Genomic DNA, 10,315 nt, shown 5'->3' with positions numbered 1-10,315 from the left:
TCGGCATGTGAATGGCCTGGCCGGGTGTGCCAGTGGACAAGGAAAGCGACACCACCTATCCAAATCCGTCTTTCACTTTTTTTTTAACCCACCACCTCCTTCCACCAAATTTTCATATCGTACATACTACACCACTGTACTGTATTGCCCACTAAACACAGTACCTTCCAACTCACACTCACAGTCAATTTTTTCTACCAAAAAATGTACACCCAAAGATCAAAATATGGGCAGGTGTCGGATTCTTTCGTAGGTACGCGGGCGGTCGGCACAACTCTTTAGCCCAAGTGCTTATTCAATTTTTTATTACCCCGTACAATTTTTGCCAGCCAACCCCCATTCATGAACTGGAGGTGGTGAGAGGGGTAGGAATTAGGAAAGAACCAAAAAAAACAAAGGGCAAAAAGAAACAGTGCGTGGGAGGGCTAGAGACATTTTAAAGAAAAACATAAATAAATAAATAAGAATACAGTTTGTTGAAGAAATAAAAAGAAAGTGAAATATAGTTGCAGAACATGGAGGGAAGGTGAAAGAAAGGGGAGAGTTTGTGTTCCAGATCTCTCCATGTTGCTGTGAGTTTGTGTGGCTTGCCAAGCTGTTTCTGCTCTGGATTTGAACAAGAAAAGATTTAAGCATAACAGGATAAATGGCATCCGCATCCAGGAACCCATAAAGGTGTGTGCTTTACTGATTTAGTGCTTTCGTTTGAATTTTTTTATGGATGCTATAACTTTACTTGTAAAAATCCCATTCTTGTGTCATCTTAGAACGCATAAAGTATGTATCTTTGTTCTTTATCGGCTGCATATTGCAATATTGATACTACTCTTTGCATCTTGTTTATGCCTTCATCATTATTATGTTTTGGTAATGAAGTTTGAGCTTTCTACAGGCGGTTTTGATATTTTCTTGTTATCTTTTTTCCTATTTAATTCTGTATTCTAGGATTTTTGGGTATATCTTGCCAAGTTAAAAATTTAACATGGAAGAATTGAGTGCCGGAGTGGTTTCTCCAATGCTAATTCACCATCAACAACTTGGTGGCTATTTGCCGCATTCCATGGCCAAGAAGCGTAGTTTGCCATTTCAGCCTATAAACATGTCACAACAACGGAACCCTTTGGACACCTGGAATCCCAAGGCTTGGGAATGGGATAGCACCAGGTTTCTTGCCAAACGAAAAGAGTATGATGGATTTCAGCCTGGTACTGGGGCAGAATTACAGTTGAGAAGAGATGGAGCTGTACCCGTGCAGCCAAAGAGAAGGGAGGAACAGATGGATGATCCAAAGAAGACAATACATGTGGTTGAAGATGATGAGACTCTTAGGTTGAATCTTGGAGGCACTGGAGGTTGCAAATTGAATGCTGCAGAGGAGCTGGCGTTACAGCCTAACAAAAGAGTCCGATCTGGATCTCCTAATGGTGGTAACTATCCGATGTGCCAAGTTGATAATTGTAGAGAAAATTTGACCAATGCCAAGGACTATCACCGGCGGCATAAGGTTTGTGAGATTCACAGTAAAGTTAGCAAAGCTTTGGTGCGGGATCAGATGCAACGATTTTGCCAGCAGTGTAGCAGGTTCGTATGTGTGAATGGACTTCTTATTTCCACCCCCTTTCCATGTTTAGCTCATTAAATGGACATCCTCTTTTGGAGGATGTATTTATTAAGCAAGGTCATGGCTCCTAAACTGTGTTATTCTGTTTAGAATTGCAGATATAATGCAGTTATTTTCTTCCCAGGTTTCACCTGCTTTTGGAGTTTGATGAGGGTAAGAGGAGTTGTAGGCGCAGACTCGCTGGTCATAACAAGAGGAGGAGAAAAACTCAGCCTGATGACACAACATCAAGGCCGTTGCTTCCAGGAAATAATGACAATTCTGGGAATCGTAACTTGGACATTGTCAATTTGCTAGCAGTTCTAGCTTCTGAAAAAGGTAAAAGCTATGCTTTAGTTTTGGCATTCACATACTACTATAACTCTTAACAATCTTATTTGACAAGGAGTGACTTACTGAAATGTATGTGCATGTAATTCTAGGTAATAATGATCCAAGGAGTGCTAATATCCCATTGGTACCTGATAAAGACCAAATAATGGAGATTCTTAGTAAAATTAAGTCATTACCCTTGCCAGCTAACTTAGTGGACAAGTTGCCTGCTTCTGGAAGCTCAAGTCAGACCAGTGCCAACCAATTGCCCCCAGGATTTAAAGCAAATGAGAGCATCTCTTCTCCATCAACTTTGGACTTGCTTTCTCCACTTTCAGCAACTCCAGCAGCAGGTTCTTCTGATGCGGTGGACATTCAATCGCAACGAAGCAGTCAGGGGAGTGACACTGAGAGAAGTACATTGACCTGTGTTGAGAAGGTCAAATGGCTCAATTTGCAAGAAAGACCACCTCTAGAGCTTTTGTCAGTTCAAGGGGATAGAACAAGTGCCAGTTACCAATCTACTGATGATCTAGATTTTCAAGTTCATGAGACTCGTTCTCATCTACCATTACAGCTTTTTAGTTCTCAAACTGAAGATGATAGCCCACCAAGACTTGCAGGTTGTGGCAAATATTTCTCTTCTGAGAGCAGTAATCCTTCAGCAGAGAGGTCGCCTTCATCTTCACCTCATGTTGAGCATAAACTATTCCCCATGCAGATATCAAGTGAAACAGTGAAGCCTAACTGTACTTTTGCTAGTAGGGAGGAGACTCAGGAGAATAAGAATCTTAATGCTACTAAAAAAAGTGGTTGCATTACATCTTTAAAGCTTTTTGGAGGTTCAATAACTGGAGCAGACATTTGCTCTATTCAAAACCCTGCTTATAGAACAGGATATACATCTTCCTATGGGTCTGATCATTCACCTTCTAGTACGAACTCTGATGCACGGGTATCTACACTCCTTTTTATTCCTCCTGTGTGCTTAAATAGCTCTTGTTATTTTTATTTTTATTTTTTCAAAAAACTTAAAGATATATGTAATTGGACTGAATTTGACTTTGATTTCTTTACAGGATCGAACTGGACGCATAATATTCAAACTATTTGATAAAGATCCCAGCCACTTGCCTGGGACACTGAGAACCCAGGTGAGAAATTTGGTTAATTTTTGCTTATTGATGATCTTTCTCTGTTACTGCCGATGATGTAATGATTTTTCTTACATATTTCTTCCAGATTTACAATTGGCTTTCCAAAAGTCCTTCAGACATGGAGAGTTATATAAGGCCCGGTTGCATTGTTCTGTCACTTTATTTATCAATGCCACCTTCTGTCTGGGAGCAAGTGAGTCAAGTATTGTAAAATATTTTGCTACTATTTCTATGTGGATTATTTGTTTGACTGACCATTTGCGAGGGATGTGTTTTATTTGTAGCTAGAAGAAGATCTTTTTCAGTATGCGAATGCTTTGGTTAAAGAAGTTGATCCTCAGTTTTGGGCTAGTGGAAGATTTTTAATTCGAACAGACAAGCAACTGGCTTTACACAAAGATGGTTAGCGTTTCTGTGTTAATTTTGTTAAAATAACTGAATACAATGATTCACACTGTTACTCCCCTGCTGTTGTATGGTTAGTTATTGAAGTTGTTTGTGTTGCGTTCTTATGAGCAATTAGCAGAATGGATTTAATTAGGTGTGCCACTCTTTGGACTCCATACATTAGCTTTCCTGTTATATGATTATTTATCTTATCTTTTATATGCTATAAACTGGACAGGGAATATCCGTGTATGCAAATTATGGAGAGAGTGGAAGTCCCCAGAATTGATATATGTCTCCCCCTTGGCAATTATCAGTGGACAGGAGATATATCTCACACTTAAAGGGAGAAATCTGAACTTTCCTGGCACCAAGTATGTAAACTATTTCAAGTCTTTTGTGTGCCACATTCTCTCTCTTTTTTCCCATCTATCTTCTTGGAAGGTTTACTTAGTTTATCATTTCAGGATTAATTGCACACATGCAGGTGGTTACACAATAAGGTCGGTTCCTACATCAGCATGCCAAGAAAACGCCTGTGAGGAGATAATCCTAGGCAACTTTGTAATCGATGATAAAGATCCTAGTTTACTTGGTCGTTGTTTTATTGAGGTAGTTTTGTCGTAAACTAAGATGAAGTTTTCTGGAACCTAGGTTTGAAGTTTGAGTACATTTGTTTCTTTTCTTCCTGATTCAGGTTGAAAATGGCTTTGGAGGAAGTACTTTTCCTGTTATTATAGCTGACAATGCTGTGTGTGAAGAATTGAGGTGCCTTGAATCTGAAATAATTGAAATTGTGAAAGTTCCCAAATCAGTTTTAGAACATGGCAACCAGGATTTTTGGATGCCCAGGTCAAGGGAAGAAGTAGTCCATTTTCTAAATGAGCTTGGATGGCTGTTTCAAAGAAAGGGCAATTCCTCCATGTTTGAGGGTCCAGATTTTATGATTAGCCGGTTCAAATTTCTATTTATGTTCTCAGTTGAACATGATTTCTGTGCAGTGGTTAAAACACTTTTAGACATTCTGTTGGAGATTACCTTGGTTAGAGAAGCAAGTAGGGAATCATTGGAGATGCTTTTTGAACTTCACCTTTTGAGCAGGGCTGTTAAAAGGAAGTGTAGGAAGATGGTTGACTTGCTTGTTCACTACTCTATATGTGCTTCTGGTGGAAGCTCTATCAAGTATATCTTCACACCGAATCTTACTGGGCCTGGTGGTATTACACCTCTGCATTTAGCAGCTTGCACATCGAATTCAGATGATATTGTTGATGCTCTGACTAGTGACCCACAGGAGGTAAATTTACCGGCCTTTTGCAATATTTAACTAGCTAGCTAGCTTACAGAACTATATATCTTAGCTGTTCGATCAGTCAAGAAAAATGTTATCCAGTCCACTGTAACTGTGTTAGATTGTCTATTATGGCTAGCTCATCATATATAGTTCAAGTTTTTCCTTAAATCCATTTTGGGTTGATATCATCTTTATATATATATATATATATATATATATATATATCCCTAGTGAAAGCATGTCTCTTATGGCTAGCTCATCATATAATTTGATGTTCATTTATTCGTTTTGTTTGACATAGGTCCTTGGTTGACTTTTGTAATTAGATATATATGTTTTGATGTTTTTAGATTGGGTTGCACTGCTGGGAATCTGTCCTTGATGAAAATGGACTCTCTCCTTGTGCATATGCTTCAATGAGGAATAACCTCTCTTACAACAAGCTTGTGTCTCAGAAGCTTTCTGTGAGAGAAAACTGCAAAGAAATATGTTTAGTGATTGGAAATGAAGTGGAAGAGCAGGAGCATAAACCTCCTCCTCCTCCTCCTGCTGCTTCCCAAGTTAACAAGGAACCCAAATCTTGCTCCAAATGTGCTTCTGCAGTGATAATGAGATATAACAGGCCGAGCGGTCCACGAGGATTGATGTATCGTCCATACATCCATTCATTGCTTGCTATTGCTGCAGTTTGTGCATGTGTGTGTATCTTCTTCCGAGGATCCCCAGATATTGGCTCAGTTGCTCCCTTGAAGTGGGAAAACTTGGATTTTGGTGCAATTTAATTAGGTGCAGTGCAGTGGTGGATGAAGTAGTGTACCATATATATATATAAATGATGGAATAAAGAGGTAACAGCTCGATCATTTAATTTGGAGATGCTAAAATCCTTTATTCTGCTATTGGAATGGAAGGAGAACTACTGTACTACTGCGTGCATCATTATTCAAGCTAGCAAAGCATTGTGTACGTTGGTTAACTGGCCTGGCGGCTAATATGATTGAGCTGAGCTTATATATATATATGAATCATGTCGTCCTTAATTGACTGTAAAGTTGTTTGTTTACCCAACTTACCCGGGGTGATCGGAGGGGGGGGAGGGGGCGTTAAAGGATGGCAGACTTTGGATTTGTTAAGAATTTATTTAATTTATTTATAGGTGTTCGTTCTATTAATATTTTTTTTTATTTATTATTATTCAAGATTTATTGGCAACAAGCTAAGATAGATAGCATAAATAAAGTTTATGCATGCAGCTGCAGGCTTCTTACTTAACGTGTATGTACGGAGTTGGGTGCAGAATGAAGTTGAAACTCATTAATCAATGATTGTAGGCTAAGCCAGCAGGCTTTTTATTTTATAATCACAAGACAGACAATATAATAATATATATGCATGCATGCTAGCTGCACTGTACAAGCTAAGGCATTTAATCTGTTACATCATATCCAGTAATTCTTCACTCCAACAATATCTATAATGTAATACTCCTCAACACTTGCTATCTACCTAGCTATTCTGGAAGCTGAATTCCCTAGCTATTTCAATCTGAAATACATATATACACAAACAAGCTTCATAAAGAATCCACACTTTTTTTTATTTTTTAAAAAATAAAAATTTAACTTATCTATTTTAAACTTTTTACGTACCCCTTATATTTATTTATTTTTAATGAAAAGTTGTATGTTGGATGGTGGTGTGGGGTAAATATATAAATAATTAAGGTTAGGTAGGTAGGTAGGTTTAAGGCGTTGCTCTGATCCTGGCACTGCCCCTACCTCCAGAAATATTCTGAACAATGGCTTCTCCAACCCCTTCGCCGATTCCATCTATAAGCCCTCCGATGAACTCGAAAACCACCTGACCCGCAATCTTAACGGCAGTCCCAAGCACGCTTGGCTTCTCTGGGGGATTGATTCCGTTGGCTTGAAGCCCATTGATCATTTCCTTAGCACAAACTGCGTGTAGATGATAATCGCAGGCTGTGCAGCCATACACCCGTCCCGCTCTCTTCTTCCCGCACTTACCGCATGACACTGCCGCCGGCGCCACAGATCCACCGTGTCCGTGTTGATCACCGCCGGCGGCAGGACTCCCCAGACCTGATGATAATAAAGACGTGGATGGTGGTAAGAGCTTTAAGCGGTGGGCATGCGGCGGATACTTTATCTCCGTGGAAAGCATAGCGCAGCAAGGATGCATCTGAAAACTACAAGCTCTGCATCTGAACGTGAACCCTTTGGTGGACTTGCCGCATACATCACACTTTGCCCGTGTAATTCCAGATTTCACTATATATAATAATCATCAATTCCCGCACCCGCACATATGTTATTAAAAAAAAAAAAAAAAAAAAAGAGTAGCGGTATACCTTGTTTGGGTTTATCATGGAAAAGGAGCTGGTGCTGTCCATGCAAGGGATGAGTCTTTAGAGAGGGAGGAGAGAGAGCACAGAAGTCATGCAGCTGAAAATTACATTGTTGGCAAGCATACCTCTTCCCTGCGCCGTACTCTTTGCACCCTGAGCAGGTAAACAGTTCTGGGAGCGTCATCTCTACCAGGGGATGCTTTGCGTGAGAGCTGTGAACTATCTCTTGGTTGTCTCCGCCATTGTTTGGCTGGGGCGAGGTTGGGAACTCTACTGACTTGCGTAGTAGTCTTCTAGAAGCTGCTGCTGATGATGAACTACGATGCAGCTGCTTGCCATTGCCGCCCCCACCACCATTAATAATAATATTATTATTATTGTTGTTGTTGCTGCCGCAGCTTATTGCTGGCAACAAACCAGAAGTAGCGGCGTAGGCTGCCGAGAATTCCCGGAAAGATGAAGCTTTATTACTACTGAATCTTTTCATGGCTATAGATGCTTCCGACATCTATCTCATCTACTACTTCCTTATCTTCCAATTCAACACTATATTGAATATAGTATGTGGATAAAATTATATATAGCTCTAATCCAACTATACAATTAATACACCAAGCAGGAGGATCTATCGGATATATTATTTATGCTGCTTTCATCTCATCTGCCAAAACAATATATATAGAAAGATAATTAACTTTTTTTCGTCCTAGCTGGCCCAATGATTTTTCTATAGAATATTATTATTTCATCTAACTTAATTAACAAGTATAATATATTAATATATACTTATGACAAATCAAATGCGTAATTAATAATATTCAGTATACAAGTTTAGCACGTACGTATAATAGTGAGTTAGGTAATGTAATCAGTATTAAAAGCGCAATTCAAGATACTGCATGATGGTATATTAATTTAATTTACTTCCAAGGCAAGGTAATTAATCGTGGAGAATCTTGACGAATTAATTAATGCAATGATTTGATGGAGCGCAGACTTGTTTCCCTGTGACCCCATATGTTTTATGTGTGTTAAATTTAAACTCTGGTAGATATTCCCTTTTTCTTTAATTTTTCAAATAACGCGTATACAGATTAGATTCTCGATCTCTTGCGGCAGGCCAGGCACCTAAATAAATAATCTACCTGTATAGATAGATGCAAAATTAAATGCGAATCGGAGTATTTAATTGCATTCCATGCATATTAATTGGCATGCAATCCTCCACAGCGCATATATACGAGCTAGAAATAATAAGGACCATGCATACACTTTCTGCCCGGAAAAAAGGATAGATGTAATAATATAATGTTGGAGTATTAAATTAAGATTATACGCATTTAATTTAATATGCTAAAATATGAGTAAAGTTATAGTAATCTTAAAAAGTTTGATGATTTGTTTTGTTTATCAACAAGATAAATAGTAAGAATGTGATACACTATTATATAAGAAATTAGGAAAAGATAATTAATATAATAAGACAAAAATATTTGTAATTAATTATAATTTTACGTTAAAGTTAAATAATGTTTGGTATAGCTTGTAATAATAGATTTCTACTTAGTCAAAAAAATTGATGTAGCTTAGCTCATGTTGGAATATTATAAAGTAATTATGAAAAATCAATTCAAGAAAGATTCGGGCTAATAATAAGTTCAAGTCATGTGACACTTGCACCTTCTTAAAACCTTATTTGTTATATCTCAATGTGCTAGGAGCATTGTAACGGATAAAATGAATTTATGATTTAAAAGTTGATGAACACTCAACTATTAAGTTCAAAAAAAAAAAAAAGTTCAACAAACAAGAACAAGGAATAGCATAATAAATTTTAAGGAAGGAGGAGTGTAAGTTTTAGAGAAAGAGTTTCTGGCGAGAAAATAATTTCGTAGCTATGTTCGTAAATTAGCAATAAAAAAAAACATATGCTCAACCGCACAATATATATATATATATATATATATATATGTTTATATATATGTGTGTGTGTGTATATATGTATGTGTGTGTGAGAGAGAGATTGTCAAATTAACAAGTAAGCATGGTATTAGTCTGTAAGGACAGCCCAAATGGTAAGAGTGCTCTACCTACAACCGAGAGGTTGGAGGTTCAGTTTGAGCCGGTAACCTAGGCTGGTTTACCTCCTTGTGGTCCTTTGCCGGCTAGGGTCACAGGACGAGGGGAAGACCTCCTTAAAAGAAGTAAGCATGGTATTAACACTTATTTAAAATTAGTTTGTAGCCTCCCTGATAGATAATTTAATTTGAAAATTAGCATTACGGTTACCAACATTAATTTAAAAAAAAAATTGAATTAATATAAATTAATTCATATAAATTAGAATTAACATATTCCAAAACGATACATCTAAAACTGACACCCAAAAATATTGAATTGAAAACATTAACCTCTCCTTCCGGAATTCCACCAGAGGGTGGAAGTAATTCCACCTTGAAAACATTAACCTCTCCTTCCGGAATTCCACCAGAGGGTGGAATGGCTAAATTCCACCTTTCAGTGGAATAGCCAAAGCTCCATTGAAAGGGGACATCTCCTTCCAGTGGAGTACTACTAAAAAATTAATATAATTTTTTACAAAATTAAAAATTAATATGATTTTAATAACATTGAACTTGTACTATTAATTCTTTTCATAAGACTTGTAAGATTATTTGATAGCTTATAAATATTATAAAATGTATTATAATTTATAAAGTCCATGCTAGATTTTGCCCAGGCTTAGATTCGTGTCTGGGCCGTGTTTGGGCTGATTAAGGACATGGGCCTGGCCGGTTTCGAGTTGGGCTTTGAGTTATTTTCTTATAGGACCTAAACTGGCACTCTATAAGCTGGTTCAGGTTTGGGCTAAGTTCGACTTAGGCCCGGTGAAACTCATGCCCCTTTTTTTTCTTTTTTTTTTTTTCGGGCCAATTCAAGGCTAGTTCGACCTTGAACTGGTTCATGGCCACCTCTACCTCACTTCAAGATATGCAAAGTCTAGGAGCGGTCAAGATGGCCAAAGCATGGGAGGAGCAAGTTGATCTAACTTTTTCACGAGCATAGAGTCCGCTGCAATGCATAACGCTTGTGCAGCGTCTCGGGCACCCCACGGGCCAGCTTGACCAGCATATGTGCCAAATTGGTTTTGGTTTGTCGTGGGCTCATTAGGGGAA

The 10,315-nt window shown here is 38.1% G+C and overlaps 2 protein-coding genes across 2 annotated transcripts; one reads left to right on the top strand and one right to left on the bottom strand.

Annotated features, from left to right (window-relative positions):
* The first annotated feature begins 225 nt into the window (after positions 1–225).
* Positions 226–6,043, top strand: LOC116014989 (squamosa promoter-binding-like protein 14). The gene is made up of 11 exons (XM_031254970.1): positions 226–675; positions 946–1,581; positions 1,746–1,939; positions 2,044–2,888; positions 3,013–3,087; positions 3,176–3,283; positions 3,375–3,492; positions 3,716–3,851; positions 3,945–4,089; positions 4,175–4,774; positions 5,122–6,043. The coding sequence occupies exons 2-11, from the start codon at positions 983–985 to the stop codon at positions 5,551–5,553; spliced, it is 3,252 nt and encodes a 1,083-aa protein (XP_031110830.1). The 5' UTR covers positions 226–675; positions 946–982; the 3' UTR covers positions 5,554–6,043.
* Positions 6,044–6,085: 42 nt separating this feature from the next.
* LOC116014997 lies at positions 6,086–7,783 on the bottom strand. The gene is made up of 2 exons (XM_031254983.1): positions 7,143–7,783; positions 6,086–7,062 (listed from the first exon to the last, which is right to left on the bottom strand). Exons 1-2 carry the CDS (start codon positions 7,645–7,647, stop codon positions 6,515–6,517), a joined length of 1,053 nt encoding a protein of 350 aa, XP_031110843.1. The 5' UTR covers positions 7,648–7,783; the 3' UTR covers positions 6,086–6,514.
* Between the last annotated feature and the right edge of the window lie 2,532 nt (positions 7,784–10,315).

The sequence above is a fragment of the Ipomoea triloba genome, chromosome 1 (assembly GCF_003576645.1).
Source record: "Ipomoea triloba cultivar NCNSP0323 chromosome 1, ASM357664v1".
NCBI lineage: Eukaryota > Viridiplantae > Streptophyta > Magnoliopsida > Solanales > Convolvulaceae > Ipomoea > Ipomoea triloba.
This window is presented reverse-complemented; position numbering and strand designations above follow the sequence as displayed.

Coding starts and splice junctions, on each gene's coding strand:
- LOC116014989 (XM_031254970.1), top strand. CDS start 983: ATGGAAGAATTGAGTGCCGGAGTGGTTTCTCCAATGCTAATTCACCAT. Junction 1,940..2,043: donor AGTTCTAGCTTCTGAAAAAG/GTAAAAGCTATG, acceptor ATGTAATTCTAG/GTAATAATGATCCAAGGAGT. Junction 3,284..3,374: donor CACCTTCTGTCTGGGAGCAA/GTGAGTCAAGTA, acceptor TTTTATTTGTAG/CTAGAAGAAGATCTTTTTCA.
- LOC116014997 (XM_031254983.1), bottom strand. CDS start 7,647: ATGTCGGAAGCATCTATAGCCATGAAAAGATTCAGTAGTAATAAAGCT. Junction 7,063..7,142: donor CCATGATAAACCCAAACAAG/GTATACCGCTAC, acceptor TATTATATATAG/TGAAATCTGGAATTACACGG.